A 25,852-nucleotide genomic window follows, 5' to 3' on the forward strand; every position below is an offset into this window, starting at 1 on the left:
CATAGACTATTATCCACTGTTACTATAGGCACCATCTCTCCCTACTATACCTGCTATCCCACAGTCACACTCCCTTCCCAGAGACTATTATCCACTGTTACTATAGGCACCATCTCTCCCTACTATACCTGCTATCCCACAGTCACACTCCCTTCCCAGAGACTATTATCCACTGTTACTATAGGCACCATCTCTCCCTACTATACCTGCTATCCCACAGTCACACTCCCTTCCCAGAGACTATTATCCACTGTTACTATAGGCACCATCTCTCCCTACTATACCTGCTATCCCACAGTCACACTCCCTTCCCAGAGACTATTATCCACTGTTACTATAGGCACCATCTCTCCCTACTATACCTGCTATCCCACAGTCACACTCCCTTCCCAGAGACTGCTAATAAGAAGTATGAGGTGCTATTATATGTGGGAAAGAGAGTAGAACAACTTTGGTTATTAGGCAAAGGACTAATATGATTACAGTGATATATCTGTATGTCAAGTTTGATGTAATGCATTATTGCATACTCATTGGCCACATATCAGTGTTATGCTCCTTAAAGTGTGTTCTGTAATAAAAGTTACATATGGAAAAAATATTTCAAAATATTCATAAATTGTAATTAGAATTGATTACACGGTTTAAAGTGGATATATACCCTGAAAACAAATCAGTGTAAAACTGGTCAGACTCCCCTTCTAGGAACTTTTGCAATCTACATTCATGTTTTCTAACAACATTAGCCGCTTTTGCACTGCTGATATATTTACCTTGAAAGAACAGCGCCACCTACTGTTCAGCCCAGCTGTCAGAAAATTAAATCACTGAGTTAAGAAATACCAGAAGACTCTTCTCTGCTCAGTAACTTATTTTTCTGACAGCTAGCCAACAACAAAATGCAGATTTAGAAACATTCCCCCATTTCATTCTAAAAAAAAAAACAAGTTCAGTATATACATATATGGCGATAGAAGGTATGACAAAGTTGGTTACTGATTATAAAGCTGAACACATGATATCAGGAGTAAGCAAAGCTCTGCAAGAATGCCCATGCAATCACACTATTTACAGAATTAACAAAACGAAATAACGGCAGCGCTGAAAGACTCCCTAGGTCACATTGTAACGCACGAAATATATTCATAGTGTGTAATCGCTGCTTTCAGTGTTTGCCAGTTTAAAAAGGACGCGTACATTTGAAATTAATGAACAAAGGTTCCCCATAAAGGCTCCCTATTACCGAGCATTCCTGTGCAGACATTCATTAGCTCCCATAGCAAGAAATCAGAGTCCCTGGCTTACAATGACTCTTCCTTCAAGGGGAGAGACAGAGGATCGCTTGTACAGGTGAACAGGGATCACATTCTAAGCCAGACTCAAACAGGCTTCTCATTTTACCTGCCCCAGCTAAGCCCTAGTCTGAAAGGCATTTTAGTGTGAAGTGGAAATGATCTCTAGAGCGGCGCAAAAGACCTTCGCATCTGATAGCAACAGGTGAGCCAAAACTTTGGGGGGGGGGGGTGTTGGAATTCCTCTGCAAAAATGTTTGGATTTGTTCAAGTAATCTGTTTGCATTTCTGTAGCCAGTAAATTCCACTCATGCTCGGTTGAAGACCTATAAGGGAACTGGCAAACGTTCTTCACTGCACTCTTTGGCGATAGCCTAAAAACTAGCTCCCCAATATGGATGCGCACTACCTGCCTTCATATTAAACTGGCCAAATGGGCTGAAACCAAATTATTTGGCACATGGAGCAATAATCAGGTTATATGAGGTTCTCATGTAGACCCTCTAGGAAAGGACCTCATCAATAACTCAAAGCAGTCTTTGACCAGCAGGACTTTTCAGCATATGGGTCTGGATGGGTATCATCTTGGCACCAGGCATCAACCCAGAAACCCAACCCATGATGGTGCCCAGAAACCATGAACTGGTGTTTCTAGCTGAACTTTCACTTCGATTTTAATCTGTGAAATGTAGCTTTGACTAACCATTTCCAGTTGGCTTCATCCTTTAGGACTGTCCAGCTTCGATATCTTAAAGGGTCACTATGCCCTCAGCTTGCCATTGTCTCTCAGGGTGGCTGGTCGCAAGCTATCTTACGACCTCCCATAATAAACCTATTACAAGAAGCCAAGGAGGTGTGGTCCATCAGTCCACAGGTGTGGTTAGACATCACTGAGGGTGTGAGCATCTAAATGAGTTGTAAAAGGAACTCTCCATAGCAGAGAAGACCGTAAGCAGTGTTGGACTGGCCCACCGGCTACCAGGAAAACTCCCGGTGGGCCCAGGTGTCAGTGGGCCTCTTGCTTCTAAACATTTGGCCAATTTCATGGTCATTCCCTATTTCTTTATGGGAACAAAGAGGCTTAATAATGGAAGAATAGAGTATAGTATGTAGAGAAAAGACACTAGGAGAATAAAGAGGTTGAGTGAGGAGAGCAGGAAGTTTGGAAAGTGGGCCCTCAGCCTAAGGTTTTCTGGTGGGCCCCTGGCATCCCAGTCCAACACTGACCGTAAGTGTCTCATAGGTATGCAGGTATGTGTATAGGTAGGCCATCATAGGTGTTCCATTGCACGAAGCTCAGAAATAAACACCCCCATTGCAGAAAAAACCCTAAAAAGTATTTCCCTGTCTTAAGTGAACATTGGCCTGAAATGGCAAGGGCATAATGGGCCATTATTGGTTCTGGAATTAGTTTTATTCTTCAAATGGAGAGAAGGAAACACTAAAGGGCCCATTTACAAGAAGTTCAAAGTGCATTTACATGTGATTCACAAAAGGTACCTATACCTATAAATGCTCCTTGCACCTAGTGCAAATCTGCCAGATCATCCAACTTGTTGAATTGCACACAGCGTCAGATTGGGGGAGTCTGGGCCTACTGGGGCTGTCACATCATGGCCCCCCGCCATCTCTAGGGGCCCCCCTGCACCAGCCGCAAATCCCCCTCTGTTCGGCTTACTCCATCCCCTCGTCAGAGTGTATCTTTGTCTTGCGTCTCATTTCATGTAATTGGGGGGGGGGAAGCAGGCTCAAATTTGTGGTGAGACCATAAAGGCCAGGGCCTAGGGCAGCAAAATTTCAGGAGAGGCATTCTAGGGAGCACTGGGGAGCAGGCTCGGACTGGCAATCTGTGGGTTCTGGCAAATGTCAGAGGGGCTGCTATAAGGTCCCATAGAAAGTTAGTATTTGGTGGGCTGGTAAGGGCTGTTTGGGCCTCTATGTGGGCTGTTTGGGCCTCTATGTGGGCTGATTGGGCCTCTATGTACCTGTAATGTCAGGGCCTATTTTAATTCTCAGTCCGGACCTGCTGGGGAGCAGCAGCTCCTCAGCATTCTGGCACGCATATGCGTGCTCGCGCGGGGGGGGTATAGGGTGTGCATGAAAGCGGGTGGACGCTAAGACTTGGTGGCCTATGGGCACCGAAGAAAGAAATCCGGGCCTGGGGGGAGGTCACAAAGGAGTGCAGGAGCTGCTGGTTGTGGGTCTGGGCCAGCAGGCCCTTGAGGGCTAGGGCCCACCGGGTTTTTTCCCGGTGTCCCACTGGCCCAGTCCAAACGTGATTGCCCAGAAGGTGCAAAATATAGGGTGCACTGTGCAAGGATGCCCTGGAATATATACCCGGCTTGAGATGTCACTTCCAGGCCTCCCTTTTGCACATTGCATCACATGACTTGCTCATCGACTAAGAACTAAGAGTCCCACACATTGCACACAGCTGACCAACACAGACAGTGGAATTCTAAATTCTGGGTAACAAACATGGCTGCAACGGGCACTTGGGTTGGTAATTATGCCTATTGAAGTCATAACTGCACACATGACGTTTTACAGTAAGTTCTGGTGAAATATTACGTCTCGGATTGTCTGCAAATAAAGGGATTTGAAGCTACATGAGGTTTTGCTAACGTTACTGTTTTTCTTAAGAGAAAATCAAGGGAATAGAAGGGACATAAAGAAACAGAAATCATTTTCTATATTCTCATGGCTAAGTCAGCAAATCAGATCAGCAGATGTTTTTCTTTAAACCCAAGGCGCATATGTTATAAGACAGGGGATGTTTGACACTTTATGTCCCCTTTAATTTACACAAATAAAGCATTTAACTGAGTCAGCTGATATTTTCCATCTATAATTAGACATCTCAGAGAAAGAAAATACAAATACCATAACGTCCTATCCCCCAAGCCTAGCGTTTTAAAGGCGCCCTCCTTACACCTGGAACTCAAACATATCCGTTTGTTTTTTGGCCAGTTTGGCTACTTCTTCCCGTATGGCTTTAACCAGAGCTGCAGTGGAAAGGTTGGTGATGGAAGTATCTGGGGTGTCCGTGTCCACCAGGCTTTGCTGAGAGGCTCCGATAGATGGCCCGGCCGTGTGCTCAAGGCTTGTATGTACATTCACTGACTGGTTAAACTGTCTGGGCAGTCGAGAGGGAGAGTTCTGGGAATATCTAGATCTTGGGTAAGCTTCAATGTATCCCGGGAGAGGAACCTATGGGAGGAAATCAGATACCTTTATGGTGCTTTGGAAAGACAAGGTAGAGAAAACCAACTTAATCACCCAAAAACTTTCATAATGAATTAATTTCTAATGAAATATTTGAAAACTGTTTTGCAGTTGTTTACTTGTTCCTCTTTATCGTAAACACACTGCTAATTTGACCTTTTTTAGGATCAAAATCCTGCACTGCTGCAAACCATGAGTTCTAGACAGGATCTCTGACCACTGTAGTCTGAACATTCAGCCATAAACATGGTAGACTCTCAGCCATAAAGCCATAAAGCATGCCAGTACTGCTGCTTAGCAGACATACTGAAGACAATGACAATCATGAAGTTCTCAAACTGTTACTCAATCTACTCTACTAAATATTAAACCATGTTTCATTTGTGGTGACTGTGTCCATTGAGGTACCTTCTTTTTTGTTTGCTTTTCTAAAATATTAAGAGGTTAACAGAAATGTTATGAAGGTTTCAGACTTGCCTAAGACTCCATGTTGCTATTGGTCTTGTCTACTGCCTACAGCTCATAGCCCATGATTAAGTGCCCTTGTGGGTACGAAACCTGTAGGGCATTTACATTTTTGTAAATTTTTTAACTTTAACTGATAAAGACATTTTTTAACTAAAAATATTTTGGTCCTGTGGATTCCTTTGAGCGCCAGGCATCCCTGCTTTGTATGTCGTACTCCCATAGTTCCCCTAAAATTAACTTTAGAGAAGCTGGATTACAAGTGGGCCTAGCATCCAAGGGGGGCGCACTAAGATAAAATGGACTAGGGTTGCCACCTGTCTGGTTTTGACCTGGAAAGCTCGGTATTTTGAAGGGCTGCCTGTTTAAAAACTTCCTGCCCAGTTTTCCAAGGGCAGGATTCCCTTGATTGACACGGCGATCGGTGGTCATAGCCCCCCTCTGACGTCACACCCGCTCCCATCTATGCCCCGCCCACTGATGTCACGGCCTCATCCCCTTCCCGGTCTAAGCTGTATGGACATGTGGCAACCCTAAAATGGACAGACAGACCCCATAAAACTATTAAAGTATATTTATTCCCCTGTATCAAACCCAGCATCGGACTAGGGGGTCCAGGGCCCACCAGGACACAGCAACCAACCCGCCCTCCAGAGGGAGGTCAGGGGCAGAAGACAAGGTGTCAGGTGTGGGGCGGATCTGGTTGAGCGGGGCCCAAAACGGCTGGGGCCCACAGAGTTTTTCATGGTGTCCCACCGGCCCAGTCCGATCCAGATTGAATCTACTGATACAGTTTACACTTGCTCTGATGCTGAGATATCCTCATTAAAATAAATATAAACATGTTTAACTTGGGTTTAGGATCTCCTAGTGAGCTCCATCCCTAGTATACCCCAGCCAAGGACAGTTTTTATCAGCCATTAGTTATTTCAACCATAGATAAATATAATGTCTATCTAATTGTTGTGAGAGTGGGTCCTCAAAGTCGAGTTCTCTGGTGGACCCTAGGAGACCCAGTCCAAAACTGCTATCCCATTATGTTTAAGGGCAGAGACACACAAGGAGATTCGGAGAGATTTAGTTGCCCGGCGACAAATCGCCTTTTCTTCAGGCTACTAATATCCCCGAACTGCCTTCCCGCCAGTTAGAATCTAAATCGCCAGCGTGATGGCACTCGGAGCGCTTCATTTTCCGAAGTCGCCCGAAGTTCCTCACGAGGAAACTTCGGGCGACTACAGAAAACGAAGTGCTCCGAGTGCCATCCCGCTGGCAGTATCTGTATTTTATAAAACCCTGCTTTGCAATGAAAGGATTCTTACTGAATCGGCCCATTGTCCCGGTAGCTCATTGTCTCCTGAATAGGACATCCACGCTTGGTTTCTGTAGGAAGAAGGAGGCTGAGGAATGTAGTAACCGGAATATCCTGATCTGTTTCCAGGAATAGCAAATACTGCTGGTGCTGAGTTACCTGCCCAAAGAAATAAATACAACAAGAAATGATGGAGACTAAACAGCAAAATCAGGCAAATTAAAAATAAAAGGGGTATCACTAAGAATAAAACAAATCCCAAATATTTTTTTTGAATATACAATTGGCAAAGCAAAAGAAGCAAGATTGTGTATGACACGGGGAAGCCTATTTATCAAAGGTTGGCGTTTAGTGATTTTAGAGGTTTTTGAAACCACAAATAAATTCACTTTCTCTAAAATGATATTTAGTAATATAAATACCTCAAAAACCTTATAAAATGCATGTTTTTGGACAATTCCTAGTGAAAAAAAAATCTGAAAACCTCTAAATGTCCAGATTGATTTAAAATGATCCAAAAGAATCCGTGCAGCTCCCATTGACTTCTATAGGACCTTAATCACTTTTACCCGGCAAAGTTATGTAATAGAGTTCATTCATGTTTTTTACACAATAAATCTCCAATTTATAGTAGTGTTTTAAATAAAATAGGAAACTAATTTTAAAAGATTAGTGGAAAAAAACAAAATTCCATTGTTAGTAAATGGCCCCCTTAGTATAAAAAGCAGGTTAAATAGTTTATGGAAACAGGGAGAAAGCAGATGTTTTAAACTGCTTCATTTCTTCTGTTTACATAAGTAAAGGAAAAGTTGGACAGTGAGTAGAGGCTTCCTTTTTAATAGACATTGGGGGGAATTCACAAAAGTGGACATAGCCCATTTTTGGAGTAAAGTGGTGGTAAACTGGAGTAAAATACTTTCTCCATATTCACAAACAGAAATCCGCTTAAATTCCGACTCAACCGACATTTTAGTAAAAGAAACACAGTTTACAGACAATTTTATGAATTTGTCTTTCAAACTACATAAAATGACATAAAAACGACATTTTCTCCCGACATTCTAATATAATCTGCTCTTCTTTGGTTCAGACAATCTTCATTTCAAACCTCTTGCAGGTGCCCCATTGAGGAATTATTATTATATTAATAGGGATTAGCATATAATTAGGGCAAAAGTTTCTGTCTAATCCTATAGGTGTAAAAACCTCATTAACAAAACAAGTAAAACACTGATTAAACAAAATGTTTTATTTTATTTAATTTGATATGTAAAAAGTTTTTAACTCACACTTGCATTATTTTATTAGTTTTATCTTAATGAATGTGGCAATATTAGCAATTTGAGTGAATATATTATCTAAAGGAAAAGTAAAGCCTCCCAGCCATTTGTTTTAGTTTTAGCAGCAATAAGACACTTGACCTAAGCTAATAAAACATATTTCTGATACAAATCCCTATATTATGCAACATTTCTTGTATTTAGACCCTCATATCATGTTACAGAATTGGTATTACACAATCATGTAGGCAGATTTAGTAAAGCCCAGGTTGTCCTGAAAAAAATGATGTATAATTTTCCTAGGTACAATAAAACTAGAAGAACTAAAGACAAACAGAAAAGACAAAATCTGAAAACAATGTGTTTAAGGGTCAGGCCACACAGGCGCTAATCACACGCGGCGGTTCGTTTTCCGAAGTCACCCGAAGTGGAAACAAACCGCTTTTTTCATTTTAGCCTGCGCAGGGAAGGCGTTTGGGGAGATTGGTCGCCACAAAAACTAGGCGATTAATCGACAGCCGACTAAATCTCCCCAAAAAACGCCCTGTGTAGCCTGACCCTAAAAGACAAATTCCCAAAAGTGGAGATAGAGGTTTGTGAATTTGGTGGGAAATCCGCAACTTTTATCTCCACTTTTATTTTGTCTCAATATCACCACTTTTGTGAATTCCCCCAATGGTGTCCCTACTGGATTACCACCTGACCAGGATTTTACCAGTCCGCTCATAAAAATACATTGCGCATACCGATGCTATGAATATGTAAGAAAGAGACGAGTTAAAGGGTAAATTTCCCATGTCAATGAAGTCAGCTTTGCTTTGGCAACATTATTGCCATTAACGAAGAAGAACATTATCATAAACTCCAGCTCGAGCGCTGCTGCTGCTAATTGATTTGCCTTTAATGAATCTGTTAAGTGCCCTTCAGTTTTACTGTATGTACAAACAGCGCTGGGAAAACAGGAGGGTCACAGGGGAATTATTATTATCGCCTCTTGCAAACAGCAGCCGTTCTAATGAGCCGCAGTCTCATAAAGACAAACAGAGAATAAAGACTCTCTTAGGAGCAGTTAGTACAGAGTTTATGAGTGGCCGTACATTAGGCATATGTGCACTATGGGGCTCACCTATACAAACTATGGGTGCACTTGGCACCCTCCCTGAGGATGGCACTCTTAGATGTGACCCAGAATACAGTAGCCTGCTCCTATTACATGAATACATCTTTGCCTGCTTTTGGAAGAACTGTATTCATGAAGGGCAACATGTTGGCATCCCCTAGTTTGTGTATTATTTAGGTAGTAACTAGCCCTGTACTTACCACTTGCCTGTGGGTATTAAGGGGTGCCCTTTTGTGCCCCTAAAAGTTTAAGGACTATAAATGATACTCAAAATTGTGATTGTGACTATACAACACAATAAAACGTTGAGCAAACAGGAGAAACCTTTCCCTGCTGCTTAGGAATGTACAACGGCATTAATATAGTCAACAAAATGGCACATCCAAATTAGACATCACTAAGCTCTGAAAATTGTGCCTTTGAAAGGGGGGTTCACCGTTCAGATAACGTTTAGTATGATCTAGAGAGTGACATTCAGAAAACATTTGCAATTGGTTTTCATTTTTTATTATTTGTGGTTTTTGAGTTATTTGGCTTTTTATTCAGCAGCTCTCCAGTTTGGCATTTAAAGAAATCTGGTAGCTCCTGAATAAGAGACTGGAATATGAATAGGAGAGGCCTGGATAGAAGGATTAGTAATAAAAATTAGCAATAACAATACATTTGGAGCCTTACAGAGCATTTGCTTTTTAGAAGGGGTCAGCGACGCCCATTTGAAAGCTGCAAAGAGTCCGTAGAAAAAGGCAAATAACTATAAAACTATAAAAAAATAAATAATAAAAACCAATTGAAAAGTTGCTTAGAATTGGCCATTCTATAACATACTAAGGGGGCCCATTTACTTAGCTCGAGTGAAGGAATAGAGGAAAAAAACTTTGAATTTCGAATGGTTTTTTTTGGCTACTTCGACCATCGAATGGGCTACTTCGAGCTTCGACTTCGACCTTCGAATTGAACGATTCGAACTAAAAATCGTTCGACTATACTATACTGTCTCTTTAAGAAAAAACTTCAACCCCCTAGTTCGCCACCTAAAAGCTACTGAAGTCAATGTTAGAGTATGAGGAAGGTCCCCATAGGCTTTGGTAGCTTTTTTTGGTCGAACAAAAATCGTTCGATCGATGGATTAAAATCCTTCGAAACGATTTTTCGTTCGATCGAACTAATATTGCTAAATCCTTCGACTTCGATATTCGAAGTCGACGAATTTAACTTCGACAGTCGAATATCGAGGGTTAATTAACCCTCGATATTCGACCTTAAGTAAATTTGCCCCTAAAAGTTACCTTAATCATGATGACTCCTTTAAAACTAGGGATGCACCGAATCCACTTTTTTGGATAACGAATCAAATCCGAAATTGCATATGCAAATTAGGGACGGGAAAGGAAAAGGTGGAAACAAACTTCCTCGTTTTGTGACGAGAAGTCATGTGATTTCCCTTCCCGCCCCTAATTTACATCTAACAAATTAGGATTCTGATTCGGTTCGGACTGGTACAAGAACTCGAACCTGCTGAAAATCGGCCGAATCCTGAACCGAATCCTGGATACGGTGCACCCCTATAGTTAACATACACGTGGATATTCTATACAGCTGTACACCTCCAAAATTCATCATCATTTCTCTTGCTACTGCGGCACGGCTGTGATCAGTCAATTTAAAAGCAAGCCATGGTGATGTGATCTCACCTGTGTAATTTGATACTGATTGATCCGCTTGGGCCACAGTCACCGGCGCCTTTGAAACCGGTGGAAAACCCCCATGCTCACCGTGCCCCTGCTCATTGGCGCCGGCTTCCGCTGCTCGAGAACTCTTGTTCGCCGTATCGGCCGTAGACCTGGAGAGGATAAAAGGATCCATCAGACAAAACGGAATCAGAGGAAATGACTATATATTGAACATTAAGAGGCCCATTTATCAAAGTCCAAATTTATCACTCTAATATGTGTTCAGATCATAAATAGGATATATGCTAAATTTGGTTCCGTTCACTAAACATTTGCAAAAGTGAACTCCGCTATTTAAGGCACTAACGGGGTAATGTAATAAAAGGCACTAAGTTTGCCCAGGAGCAGTAACCCTTAGCAACCAATCAGCAAGTAGGATTTCCTGGTCACCTGTTTAAAAGCAAACTTTGTATTGGTTGCTATGGGTTACTGCTCCAAGGCAAACTTAGTGGGGGTCATTTATAAACTTCGCGCAGGGCAGATTGGTTCGCAAAGTGAATATATTTGCCCTGCGCATGGTTATATTTATAAAGCTGAATAAGAGGGTGCATACAGAATTGCGAATGTCTAAAGGGGCTTTATAAATATGTCACAATTCGCAAATTGCGAATCTTTATGCGCACACTCTGCGACTCACTTACGCCACAACTTTGGTGGCGCATAAAATATTCGCAAAACAGTTTTGCAAACTGCGAATTTAAGTTACTGTCAACGCTATTTTCGCGCACAACAACCTCGCACATTGGGTGCGCTTGCACAAACTCCTGTCTCATTTGCGCGCCATTTGCGAAAATTTATTCACACTGCGAATTCGCAAAAACCGGAAAGACGGGCAGAGCAGTGCAATATATTAGCGCTCAGCAAAAAACATGCGCAATACAACCATTTGCGAAAAATATGCGCTGTGCGAACATTATAAATGACCCCCAGTGCCTTTTATTACATATGGGGGTAAGATTCCGTATACAAAAAGCTTTGCTCTTGTGCGCCCTTTACAACTCTGGCGGCCAATTACAAAATTCACGTTTGAACAGCTCACCCGAAAATGGTGGTGACCCGGGTGTAGAAACCCCCGCTCCTGGGTTCACAAATGCCTAAAACAGTATCAAGGGTAATGTAACAGAAGGAACTCACCAGATCCAACGAGTGACCCGTGTGCATCGCCCCAAGCCCGTAGCTATAGGTGCGTCACGATCGCTAGAAACTATATTTGACGAGCACTCCATTCACCCGTGGAATTAAAAGAAGTCAACTTTTATTTTCAGCTTATTAGAAACATCGATTGCCTGGCGCGTTTCATATCTGCCGATATGTAGTCATAGTCATTTACCTATGACTAGGTATCGGCAGATACGAAGTTGAAAATAAAAGTTGACTTCTTTTAATTCCACGGGGGAATGGAGAGCTCGTCAAATACTTTCTACCGAATTTATCACTCTGACCAAATCCGTACGGGTTTTTTTCTCCGTATTTATCAATACACTTTCTGGAAAATTTATTTGTGGGAAAAAAAAACATTGTATAAAAAAAAAAAGCGAATCGTACAAATTTTTGGGATTTTCCACCTGAAAACTCTGATTTTTGCCTGAAAACCACAAAAATAACTGCACTAACCCAGCACAGATCAACAATTATTTGGGGCTTCTCCCACTGACGTATATGCAACCTCGGCAGGTCTGAGATACCAGAATCAGACTTTTTCCATCTTTGGGTTTTAATAAATCCCAAAAAAATGTGTGTATACTGAAAAACATGAGTTTTTGGGGTTTTTGGCATTCAGAGTTTAGTAAATAACCCCATACTGTTTTGGGCATGGGTGAAGTAACCAGTGACACCACTTATATGGTTTTTACTGTCACAGTCTTATGATTATGTGGTCCGTGTCATATTATTGCACAGGGGTGTGGGCCTGAGAGTAGGGCCCTAGTAAGGCCCATGATGCCCATACTACCCCCTGCCCATTCTGCACCCCCCATACTTTAATGTCTGCAGCTCAATCTGAGTAGAAATATTACCAAAACAAAGGCAGAGTACTAATCAAGAAATATAAAGGCATGCTACATTGTCAAAGGGCGTATAAAATATGAGTAGAATAGTCCAGTAGGCCAAAAATAAATGTTTTTGATCCCTAGATGAAAGCAATAAGCCTAAAGTGTTCCTTGTTGGCCACTAGATGGCAGGCTGTGATAGAGAAATAGCAGCAATGTGTTCTGCATCAGAATTTAGGATTTTATGGCTTCACTGCGGTAAGGGTTAGTCCACACGAGGAGATTCGGGGAGATAAAAACCTCCTCTTCTGGGCGACAATCTCCCCGAACTGCCTTCTCGTGTCTTCCCATCCGCTATGATGAAAAAAAAAGACTTTTCATTATAGCGGATGGGAAGACACAAGAAGGCAGTTCGGGGAGATTGCCACCCAGAATAAGAGGCGATTAGTCGACAGTTCGGAGATTGTCGCCCAGAAGAAGAGGTGATTAATTGCCAGGCGACTAAATCTCCCTGAATCTCCTCGTGTGGACTAACCCTTATAGTGTGGTTCCTATACAAAGCCCCCAAATATCTCATTGCAAGGATCAGTTAAATATGCTAAAATGCACTGTTCTGCATGTGGTTGCATCGTTTACCCAGCATGCTTAGCTGCACTAGTACTTTCATTATTGGCTGAGTGGGGTCAGGTAGAAACCTCCCTACTGTTGGGTAAATCAGAGGAATCAGAGAGGAACTTACCTCTGTAAAGAAGTGACTGCAACAGGGCCTGTCCTGGGAGGAATGGGAGGTGGGGGTGAACCCATAACCATTTCCGGAAGTTGAGAGAACCGGTAAGTCTGCAAGGTAATAAGAACAGGCCATTCAAACAGATGAACAAATAAGCTGGACTTTATAAAGTGTTATACATAGACTAATTTACTAACCCAGGTGCTAAACTGCTCTAATGCAGTTGCCCATAGAAACCAGTCGTTTGCTTGGATCTTCTAACTCTTTGTAGCCTGATCATTATTTCTAGTGGGAGCCAATCCCATTCTATATAGTTCTGTAGCTACCACTCACCTTGCCTATAGATAATTATTGTGTGTGTGCTACTCCCCTTGCCCTCTTCTTGTGTGTACTTAATGCATACTGACAGTAAGACTTATGTTGGGCTATTCTAAGCACTTTTGCAATGTACATTCTTTACTTTTTTAATTCCAAGTTATTAAAGGATACATGTACTTTTAATATAAATGAATTTTGTTACATCAGCGCCACCTGCTGGTCATTTTCTGACCACCAAGTAGTCAAGGAAGTTGTCAGGAGAAAGAAAGAGGCTACTCTGATGTTCTTCTGCTTTGGAAAGATTTGAGAAAGGTTTCTAATGATTTTCCTAAGCAGAAAAACATCAGAGCAGCTTCTATATTTCTCCTGACAAATTCCTTGACTACTTGGTGGTCAGACGGGTGTGAAAAAGCAGGTGGAGCTGTAACAAAATTTGTTTATATTAACAGTACATGTATCCCTTAGTATCTTGGAATTAAAAAAAAAATGAATGTATATTGCAAAAGTGCTTAGAATAGCACCCTCATCCGTTTTACATTCACTTGTTTTTAAGGTTTACTTATCCTTTAACAAAAAAACTGACATGGGATACAGAGTGCAGTGGCAGTGGGAGCCACTGACTACTGCCACCTACAGGTCCACCAGCACTTCCTAACCTGCTTGTCTGTATAACAACCAATCAAGGGCATAGGTTGGGGGCAGGACAGGGTCGGAAAGGTCCCAGCCCCTTGCCCTGTCAGGAGCGTAGCTTCTTCTCCCTGTGAGCCGGGGCCCTCCGGATTTTTTCCCCGGTGTGCCACCGGCCCAGTCCGACCATGGGGCAGGATAGGGGATCCCCTCTCTCGCTTCTCATGAATACACTGAAGTCAAAAGACGGCAGAACTGAATTCAAGGGGATGGCCATTAGTCTATGTGCTCCAAAAAGGCGGCAAGTGCAAAAAAATGGCATATTTCGCACTTTGCACAGCGCTTTCCACTTTGTAAATAACCTTTTGTATTAACTGCTTACATGCTATCCTAGATGTTATTGGAACTATAGCAAAATGACTGATTTTCCTATACCTGTATTCTTCTTATAAGCTAAGGTGGCCCCTAACAAAATGTTGGCTCTCCATCAACATAAACTGTAATATCACCAACAGTCTAATATAATAAGTCACAGCCATGCTCATAATATTCTTGTTGTGTCGGTAATGTTTATGGGGTACTCACGGGCCTGGGCAGGCTATACTGATACATTTCAGGTCTGTAGGTCGGCACCCACTGCACCCGAGGCCTGGACATGGTGCCAGGGGCGCTGGTCACAACTTCAGAATACGGCAAGTGCTGGGCTGAGGCGTAAGGATCCTGTTGCCTCTTTGGAGCTCCGTGGCCGGTGGATGCCAAGCTAAAAGCTTCTTCCAACAACATGTGCATCTGCTGCCTGACTTCATCAATGGACGGCTGGGAGCTCAACGTGGACGTTTCTGAATGGCCTTTAGCCTGACGGGACTTGATAAAAGTTCTGGCCTGCTTGACCCTGTCTATATTTGTCTCCTCAATCATTTCTGGTTCCGTCTGCAAGAAGAACATCACATACTTTTAACACAACCAGATTTAGACTTGAGATAAGGTCTATTATAAAACTGACTGGTCTGTAAACACTGGGGCTGCAGACCAAGCAATTAGCATGGGGCCAAAGGGGAATGGACAGATGTTTTGCTCACCACAATGTGTTTGTTGCCAGTATCAGACTGGGCCTTCTAGGGCTCTCCAGAGAACCTGAAATCAAGGGTCCACTTTAGCAACCAGGGCTGTCATCAGGGGGTTACTGCAGGTACTGTCATGAGATTAGGGTTGCCACCTGGCTGGTATTTGCCCGGTATTGCAAATTCACTGGCAATACAATTGCCGGTAAATTCGTAATCCCTACTTATTCTGCCTCCGGCCTGCTGCTGATTCACCACTATCCTGCCTCCTCACAAATATTTAATCTACTCCGTCCATCAACAAGATATCTCCACCCTGTTATGACCCCCCTAGTTGGGTCATAACCCCTCCCTGTGGTGTTATTTGCCACCCCTTTCCGTTTCAACCCCCTCTCATCAGCCGTTAGACTCTCTCAGACAAGAGGCAGCCCTACATAGGGCCAGTGGAAGTGGAAGAGGTGAGCCCAAATGAATGCCAAGGCCCATCTGTGCACTGTGAAAGAGGTGGGCTTGTCTGGGGAGTGGGAGGAGTTTGAGTGTTTGGTGTGGCATGGATCATGGGTGTGATCAGGAGCAGAGTTCCATTAAGATTTTTTGTTTGTTTCTTTAGACTTTATTCTACTTTGTTGGCAGGGCCCTTGTCTTGGGTGGCCCAAGCAGATGGTGGGTTAATAACATGGTACCCCTGAAAAGGACAAACTATAACTCAGCAGGATGGGGCCCATGAATTCTGATAGTGGCTCAGCTCACACAAATTACATGTAGGCATGTAGTACTAAATGAAACTGGTATCACACAGACCTATGGCAAGATGTGGTAGAAGCAGCCAACCTGGAGATCCTCTAGTACCCACGCAGGTGACCAAAACACATAAAATCCTTCTGCTTTGAACTTGTCATGAGATTAAAGGGATTAAGAAACTTCACCTTGAATTCGTGCTCATACAAACTAGGGATGCACTGAATCCAGGATTAGGTTCGGGATTTGCCCAAGATTCTGTCTTTTTGACCAGGATTTGGATGCTACTGAATAAAACCACCTCCGAAAGAGGTTAGAGGTGCGCACCCATTCATACAAATGTGAGGTGCTAATCCAAACGGGGCTCCCCATCAGAGTCACCAAGGCTTGTAACAATTCCAGTAAAGATGAGGATTGCAGAAAATTGAATTTGTTTTATTACATCAAAAATAAACAAAATCAAGACATAGGCCCGACGCGTTTTCGACCGTTAGAGGTCGTCATCAGGGCAAAATATCCAAAACAATACAAAAAGAAAAAGGGGGAAAGGCAAGAATCCAACCACCTGGCCAAACCGAATTGGAATCTAATAACTCAAGTGACTTTTCATCACACAAACAAGGAAATCAAAAATTTTTTAATCATGTGCGCGGTTGTGCTGTTCTCTACCCCCCTCATTTCCCTAATTTACATTATGGATTCGGTTCAGTATTTGGCCGAATCGTCCACAAAGGATTCGGCCGAATCCTAAAATAGTGGATTCGGTGCATCCCTAATGCTAACAAACTGTATTTATCTATAGAATATAGCAATAAAAAATGTTTTTCTTCCCTTTCTCTCCCCTACTCCTGGGTTAATCTGCATGAGTTATCAGAGCAATATCCATTATGCAGAGGAATCAACATTGCACTTGTGCAGTTCTCGGGGCTGATATTCGTTATAAGCCACAGAGACATTTTAACGATGCCGCTGATATATCAAGTTTTCTGCCTTCATCTACAGGTATAAATTGTGCCGGTCCCTCAGCCTCTCGGATCTGGAGATTAATATGCATCGCTCTGACCTAGTTCCTCATAAACGCAGAACTGGCGCCAATCTTGTGTAAAATCTTCTATAAATCAGAGGATGCAAAGTCGGCAGTGAGATCCACCAGCCTGCCGCCCCATTGCTCTTTTCTATTGTACAGCCCAGAGCATTGTATTTCTTTCCCTTTTTTTGTATTGAAACATGTGGCCTTTAATTTAAATCTCTGATGTTAATGCAGGTCACATAATAAAAAATGTTTTTGTAATTTTTTTAATTAATCACAATATCCTTTTTTATGGTTTTCTGGTTATTTAGCTGTTTTTTCAGTAGCTCTCCAGCTGGGCATTTCAGCAACTATCCGGTTGCTAGGGTCTTGTTTAGCTTAACAACCAGGCAGTGGTTTGAACAGTAGACAGGAATATGAATAGGAGTGCGACTGAATAAGAGTAAGAGTAATAAAAAGTAATAGCTTCATAGAGCAATAGTGTTCGGCTGCTGGGGTCAGTGACCCCCCCCCCATTTCAAATAATTAAAAAACCATTTAAAAAGAATAAATAATGAAAACCAATGGCAAAGTTGCTAGAAATAGGCCATCCTATAACATACTAAATGCTAAATTAAAAGTTTAATTTTACATTGTTACTTTGTGGTCCCACCTATATATTGTGCATAATTCATTTCCCTGATTTTACATTTTCCTGGATTTTGCACCAATTTTTTCTGAAAAAACATACTGTATTTCATTACATGGCGTTACCCAATCAAGTCAATGAAAATTCAGACGTCAAGAGTTCTACTCGATCACAGTCTGATCAATTTCCCATTTAAAGTTAATGACTTTCCTTTTTCTCTGACCACCAATAAAGAATATTTTTATAATGGGAGCCCCAATAGAAGGCCACTGATATACCGATAAACAGGCAGTTAGTGCTGCACCAGTGATGTCAGTAACTTTCTCCTACTGCTGAGATGGGGACAGGCACAGAACTGATATACAAACTAGGAGGCATAAATACAGTATATAGAGGCCATGAGAAGGTGCCAAAGCCGATGCCATTACTCTCAGTTACAATCAATGTTCCTTATGAGGTGTCAGGGAGTAGATACGCTGCTGTCAGTTCCATCACAAAACAATGGATTTGGAGCCAACGTTTCCCTGTAGCCTATAGATAAGCCAAATCAATATGGCCTGGATCATCTAGAGGAATTATTTTACCCTAGGGTAGAACTTTCCCTAGCAACAAAGCAATGGATTTAACGAGAGACAGGAAAATTAATGCTCGTGCACCTTGGGAATTTTTCGACCCACATCTGACTCCAGCTTACTTGGTCCTGACAGTTTCAGTCTGACATTTGACCTAAATATATATATCTGTCCCTTCAAAGACAGGAGGTATGTAGGCAGTGACGTCACAATGCACCTCTGGTGATGTCACCATAGGGCAGTGGGGTAACTAACTATACAGCAGGCAAAGCAGCAACAGGGGGCCTGGAAGGGGCTGCATGAGCGGGTTGGAAGGAGGGACTGTGCAGGCCGGGCCCCCTCAGTAGATTTTTTGGCGGGGGGCCCAACACTCTAAAGTTACACCACTGCCATAGTGGTTAGGACATATGCAGTGATATAACGGGGGGAGGGAAATATTTTTAAAAAGCTTGGCCTGTCACCTTGCCCACAACCTCTGCCTTGTCCTGAACCTGCCCAGTCCCGGTGTAAACCCACATGTACTACACCATCCGTGTGCCTGTGCCATCAAATTGAATATGAGTTTCCCCTTGTATATTTTATTTAAAGAGATACTGTCATGGGAAAAAACTTTTTTATTTTTTAAAACGCATCAGTTAATAGTGCTGCTCTAGCAGAATTCTGCACTGAAATCCATTTCTCAAAAGAACAAACAGGTTTTTTTTATATTTAATTTTGAAATCTGACATGGGGCTAGACATATTGTCAGTTTCCCAGCTGCCCCCAGTCATGTGACTTGTGCTCTGATAAACTTTAGACACTCTTTACTGCTGTACTGCAAGTTGGAGTGATATCACCCCCTCCCCCTCAGCAGCCTAACAACAGAACAATGGGAAGGTAACCAGATAGCAACTCCCTAACACAAGATAACAGCTGCCTGGTAGATATAAGAACAACACTCAATAGTAAAATCCAGGTCCCACTGAGACACATTCAGTTACATTGAGTAGGAGAAACAACAGCCTGCCAGAAAGCAGTTCCATCCTAAAGTGCTGGCTCTTTCTGAAAGCACATGACCAGGCAAAATGACCTGAGATGCACCTACACACCAATATTACAACTAAATACACTTGCTGGTTCAGGAATGAAATTTTATATTGTAGAGTGAATTATTTGCAGTGTAAACAGTGTAACTTCGAAATAAACTACATCATAAAAATCATGACAGAATCCCTTTAAAGACAAAAAGGGGTTTCGTTATAAAAGGCACTCATTTTTCCCAGGAGCAATAACCCATAGCAACCAATCAGCAGGCAGCATTTACTGGTCACCTGTTTAAAAGCAAATAGCTTATCGGTTGCTATGGGTTACTGGTCCTGGGCAAACCTAGTGCCTTTTATTACATACAGGGGTAAGAGAGTCCTTGTGGGTAGCGTGTTGGATAGACTTACATCATAGCCGCTGTTACGGATCCCACGTTGTGGCCTTTCACGAGTCACAAGAAGGTCCATTTCCGTTTCCCCGGGGCTTGGGCTGTTTAGAGACTGCCTGCTTCGGTATGGGTGGTTCTTTATTGACGGTTGCCTAAAGAAAAAAACAACACAGATTTAAGTCACCAGTAACGTGAGATCTGAAAGACATACGGTGGTTTTGCTAGCCATGCCTTCTCATCCAACAGTGGAAATACCAGAAATAATTAAAATCTAGAGAAGATCTTTGATCATTCCATTGATCTTGGGAAAGAAGTTCTCCATTAGAAGGACAGATTGATCCCCAGTCAAAATCCATAACACGGAGTCTCCATGCAAGCAGAGAAAAAGACTATACCTTGCCTAACACAGCTTCCTCCACCAAACCATAGGCTTTATGAGCCACATATCTGGAAACACAGGGTGCTTTTTGAACACTGCTCATATAAAAATAGCAACATACGAGTTGGAAGTAGGGCAGCTCTCACACAGAGGCGATTTTCATACAGACTAGGTTGCCAGTCCTGTATATGAGCTAGTCTATTCCCATGTACCAGGTACATCCTTTCTTCTTACTGACAGTTTTAGGTCTATAGATTCAGGCTTCTCTGTGTGAAGAACCTCTAGTTTTGGTGTCCATGTGGTTGGTAAAGAGCCCCAGGGTTGAAAGAGATCAATTACCCTATACATTTATGTGCAGTCGGATGGTCTGTGTTGGCCAGAGAAAACCAGTTGTATCAACATCAAGGTCAATATAGTTGGAGAGATTCAGAAGGAGGGCTCATAGCATGATGTACTCCAAAAGGTATGGAGGGGAACCTCCTGCCTGTCCAACATCTCATTCTAAAATCAAGGCTGTTAATATGAAGTATCACCTCCCTGTGCTTCTATAACAACCTCTACTCTTCCCAGATGGCTTCCACTAGATGTTGGACCATTGATGGTGGGATTTGCTTCCATTCAGTCACAAGAGAAGTTCTCATTTTGGGACTGATGTTGCTCATATATGCTTCACTTCAACTAGAAATGGCAGGGTGAGCTCTAGCAAAGCAGGAATGATATTGGCAAGGTGACATCCCATGATGGTGCCTGTGAGCTCCTCAGTAGGACACTCCTCAGTAGGACCCTTTGTGCTTCCAAAGTTCCTAGAGATTGCTGAGTGTTTAATTATGCCCTTGTGAATTTATATAGCCCATTATATGGATTCTAAATACAGGCATGGGGCTTGTAATGCTCTGGACCTGGGGTCTATGGATAACAGATCTTTATTCATACTAGAATTTTCCATACTTTCTAGTCTACTAGAAAATCACGTAAACATTAAGTGGGTTCTTTATAAAGGTTCAAGTTGTGTTTTCCACGTGAATTCCAGTTTTCAAGTTGATTTTTTGGTCATTTTCAGTTTGATTTTCTTTTTTATAAACGTGAATTTTTCGAGAATTATTATACCCCAACCCTGGAAATAGCTCCAATCTGAAATTTATAGCATCTAAAACCTGTCGAGGTCATGTAGGAGTCAGAGTGTTTTGCCTGAAAACTCGAAAAAGTGGAGCGATTTGAGTTTTTTCCCGCTGAAAACTCAGTTAATTCGATGTTTCATATTTCTCAACTCTAATCAGCAGAATCAAGTTTTTTCTTAAATAAGATATCATTCGAGTTGTGAGTTAATTTCATTCAAGGTATAAAAAACTCTAACATTCGAACTTTGATAATCGAAGACAAAGTCGGCAAGCACTCCGTGATCCACTCGTGTGTAAAAACAATGAACTTTATTTCAGTGAGTTAAAGGGGAAGTAAAGTGTAAAATAGAATAAGGCTAGAAATGCTGTATTTTGTATACTAAACATAAACATGAACTTACTGCACCACAAGCCTAATCAAACAAATGATTTATGCTTTCAAAGTTGGCCACAGGGGGTCACCATCTTGTAACTTTGTTATACATCTTTGCAAGACCAAGACTGTGCACATGCTCAGTGTGGTCTGGGCTGCTTAGGGATCATCATAAATGATCAAAACTGCACAAGTCAAATAATATCTGCCAGAAGCCGATACAACAAGACTGATTAATAATCAGAATATACAGACTGCACTGGGTCCTGTGTTGTCATGTAATCTAATGTGGATTTTATAGTTTTTGTATTGTTTAATATAAACTTTCTCCAACTCTGCAGAACCAGTGGCTGCAGCAAAATAATCCTCCAAATAGAATCCCAGTTTATCTGTTTAAATCTGGCTCCATGATCTTTGTCCCTGCAGCTGGAGTTGGAAACAGTAAAGGGGATGTAAAGACAAAATAAAATCCAATTCAAATCTCTACACAGTCGCCGACTGCTCTACAGGGAAACAAACAAAGCTGCTTGAGTTCTGCATGGCTGGGAAGTAAGGCGGGGGCTCCCCCTGCTGTTCATAAGTATGATTGTTTCCCTGCAGAGCAGTTAGGGACCGTCTGACAATTCCTATCCACAGCAGTAAATGAAGGGAGAACTTCACGGCATACAGTCATGTTTCTTATAAAACTTTTTCTTTTTGTTATTTGTGCCCCTGAGGAAGACCGATATGATCAAAATGCGTTGGGCTCACTTTTTATTTCTGTAATTTTTGTATATTTTTCTCTTTTTCTTATGTAATAAATATATTATTTAATTTCTTTAAATTGAGCGTGCAATCCTTTCCTGATTTTCTATACGCGAGATTTGGAGACCCACATGGGTAGTCTCCCTATGGACTAGCACCTCGCATTATATATTTTTCGAACTTCTAGGTTTCTTTTAAAAACAGTACACATTTTTAATCCAAGTATATTGGAGATAGGTACGTTTTTCATTAAAGAAAGTAAAAATTGGATTTAATTTTGTTGCCTTTACATGCCCTAACTAAACCCAATTGGCTGGTTTTGCTTCCAATAAGGATTAATTATATCTTAGTTGGGATCAAGTACAAGCTACTGTTTTATTACTATTACAGAGAAACAGGAAATCGTTTTTAAAAATTTGGATTAATTGGATAAAATATGGGAGATGGCATTTCTGTCATTCGGAGCTTTCTGGATAACAGGTTTCTGGATAACGGATCTCATACCTGTAGAGTGTCGGCCGCGGCCTTTTCCTACTCTTCTATGAGAAACCAGTCAGGCAAGGTGCCTTTGTATCAGTAACTTGTGCAATGTATATCACTGTACCTACATAGAATGGTTATAATGAGCCGATGGCCATTTCCAGGCAGAGTTGTTATATGAGCCATTGTTCTCTGCCAACGGGAGTATCTTAATTCATATTGGCAGTTTAATTGGCTATTCAAATTCACCGAGACAGATATGTACCTTCCTGTACCGCCAGCCGCACAAGTAACCACAAACAAGTGTCAGCAAATGAGAATCGTACATTATAAAGAGACCGGAGAGAATTAATGTGCCTGTTTCCCATAATGATTGTGGCATGGACCTTCTTTTCTCAATCACACCCTGGAGCTGATGCCGCAAGGTGGTACAGGTATGGGACCTGTTATCAGAATGCTCGGAATTTGGGATTTTCAGGATAATGGATCTTACCGTAATTTGGCTCTTCATAAGTCACGTAAACTTGAAATAAACCCAAAGGAAATCATTTTTAAAAATGTTTGATTATTTGAGAAAAATGGAGTCTGGGGAAGATGGCCATACATCATAATACATCATTCGGAGCTTTCTGGATAACTGGTTTCCAGCTAAGGGATCCTATACCTGTACTAGCTCCTACTTGCGCTTGTGCATACTTGCTTTGTGTGGCAATATGCTGTTTGCATCTGCTTTGCACCCTTGTATCTTTGCTTATCTTAAATTCTTACAAAAGTATCTAAGTGCAGCTGCTGAGTCTTCTGAGCTCTCTGCCAAAAAGCCTCCTATTTTAATTAAGTTTGTGTTGTATCTTTTTCTGCTGTCAGTGCAGTCAGGACATTTCACTAAGAAGATTTCAGTAAGAAACCCGGGACTTTCGGGCTGAGCTGTCAAAATCAGGACTGTCCCACAGAAAACAGGACAGTTGGGAGGTATGTACCTTGATCCCAACTAAGATATAATTAATCCTACTTGGAGGCAAAACCACTAGTGATCTGCAAATAAATTCACCAGACGTGAATTTGCAGTGAATTTCCCCGTTTCGTGAATAAATTCGCAAAACTGGCGTGAAAATTCGCAGATGTCAAAAAATTTTTGACGTGTGTCGGAAAAGGCGCTCGCTTCAAAACTGCCGCTTGTCAACATTATTCGGAAGGCCATTGACTTTAACGCCAGCATCAAAGTTTTTCGCCGTTTTGCAAATTTCAAGGCAAGCACAAATTTGCCTTGAAATTCGCGAAATGGTGAAAAATTCTGGCTCTGGCTTTTTTTCGGCAAACCAAAACGGGACAAATTCGCCCATCACTACAAACCAGCCTATTGGGTTTATTTAATGTTTACATGATTTTTTAGAAGACTTCAGGTATAAAGATCCAAATTACAGAAAGATCCATTATCCGGAAACCCACCCCAGTTCCCAAGCATCCTGGATAACAGGTCCCATTCAACGCAAAATTCGTGCCAGGCGAATTTATTCGCCGATCTCTAGTCAGGGCACACAGGCAGATTCGGGGAGATTAGTCGCCCGGCGACAAATCTCCTCTTCTTCGGGACGACTAATCTCCCCAAACTGCTTCTCCTGCCTTCCCGCCGGATAAAATGTAAATCCCCAGCGGGATGGCACTCGGAGCGATTAGTTTTCCGAAGTTGCTTCACGAGGAAACTTCGGGCGACTTCGGAAAACAAATTGCTCCAAGTGTCATCATTTATGTCAATGAGTCCTGGCTGGGTTAGTATTTATTTACGTTATAACAAGTGTGTTTCTAGGGCTAGTCTGGTATCTAACATGGTAAATAAATACACCATTATCTCTTGTCTCTAAATGAGATGTTTGACATATACGTAGCAACAACAATTAGCCGAGAGTCTAAAGCCAGGTCAAATATGTTACCCGCATAACAGAACTAACAATATGGGAGCAACCTCCTACCCCCAAAGCCATCTCCCTGTCCCCTCTGTTTGGGGAATCAAGATAATAATCTACTAGAAGACATACCAAGCACAAAGGTGACAATACCAACCATTTGTGTTTCTTTTAAAGGGGTTGTTCACCTTTAAAGGAGAACTAAAGCTTAACTAAAGAAGTAGCTAGAAATGTTGTACATTATGTTTTGTGCTTCTGTATCAGCCCAAGGCAACCACAGCCCTTTAGCAGTAAAGATCTGTGTCTCCAAAGATGCCCCAGTAGCTCCCCATCTTCTTTTCTGCTGATTCACTGCACATGCTCTGTGCTGCTGTCACTTACTGAGCTTAGGGACCCACTCACAATATACAGTACACATAGAATAGAAATTTCACAATATAAGGCTGATTAGTAATTAATACAGATAATTACTACATGGCAGCACAGAAACCAGTGCAATTAGCATCAGAATTGAATAATCAGCAAACCTGTAGCATCAGCTTATATTACAGGGGAAGCTGATTTTCTGCTGCTGGATAATTAGTGACGAGCCCTAAGCTTAGCTTCTCAACAGCCAATCAGAGCCCACTGAGCATGTGAGTGTCACAGACACTTTCCAAGATGGTGACCCCCTGTGACAAGTTTGAAGTCCTGGATCATTGCTGCTATTGACAAGCTGAAACTTTAGCCTCGTGCAATAAGTTCACTATATAAAATATGCCATTTTTAGCAATATTAATTTTTAGGGTTTAGTTATCCTTTAAATTAATGTGTATGATGTAGAGAGTAGGGATGCACCGAATCCATTTGGATTCGGCCAAACCCCGAATCCTTTGCGAAAGATTTGGCCGAATACCGAACTGAATCCGTGGGGCAGGAAAAACATTTTTTACTTCCTTGTTTTGTAACAAAAAGTCACGCATTTCCCTCCCTGCCCCTAATTTGCATATGCAAATTAGGATTTGGATTCAGTTCGCCCGGGCAGAAGGATTTGGCCGAATCCTGCTGAAAAAGGCTGAATTCTGGCTGAATCCCGAACTGAATCCTGGATTCAGTGCATCCCTAGTAGAGAGTGATATTCTAAGATAACTTGCAATTGGTGTTAATTTTTTTATGATTTTTCTTTTATTTAGCTGTTCGTTCAGCAGCTCTCCAGTTTGGTATTTTAGCAGACCCTGGTTGTTAGGGTCTTATTTAGCCTAGCAACCAGGCAGTGGTTTGAACAAGAGATGGGAATATGAATATGAGAAGGACTGAATATGGAAGATAAGAAATAATAGCAATAAAATTGTAGACT

The 25,852-nt window shown here is 41.9% G+C and overlaps 1 protein-coding gene across 1 annotated transcript in view; it reads right to left on the reverse strand.

The window, feature by feature from the left end:
- Positions 1–3,245: 3,245 nt before the first annotated feature.
- Positions 3,246–25,852, reverse strand: part of kiaa1549l.L (KIAA1549-like L homeolog) — a 94,406-nt gene continuing 71,799 nt past the window's right edge. The window contains exons 17-22 of the mRNA XM_041589910.1: positions 19,541–19,673; positions 14,667–15,011; positions 13,149–13,246; positions 10,383–10,531; positions 6,302–6,450; positions 3,246–4,502 (exon numbers count right to left, since the gene is read on the reverse strand). Of these exons, the coding sequence (XP_041445844.1) occupies positions 4,221–4,502; positions 6,302–6,450; positions 10,383–10,531; positions 13,149–13,246; positions 14,667–15,011; positions 19,541–19,673 (1,156 nt within the window). The 3' untranslated portion in view covers positions 3,246–4,220. The remainder of the gene's footprint in view (positions 4,503–6,301; positions 6,451–10,382; positions 10,532–13,148; positions 13,247–14,666; positions 15,012–19,540; positions 19,674–25,852) is intronic.

Source organism: Xenopus laevis, chromosome 4L (assembly GCF_017654675.1).
Source record: "Xenopus laevis strain J_2021 chromosome 4L, Xenopus_laevis_v10.1, whole genome shotgun sequence".
NCBI lineage: Eukaryota > Metazoa > Chordata > Amphibia > Anura > Pipidae > Xenopus > Xenopus laevis.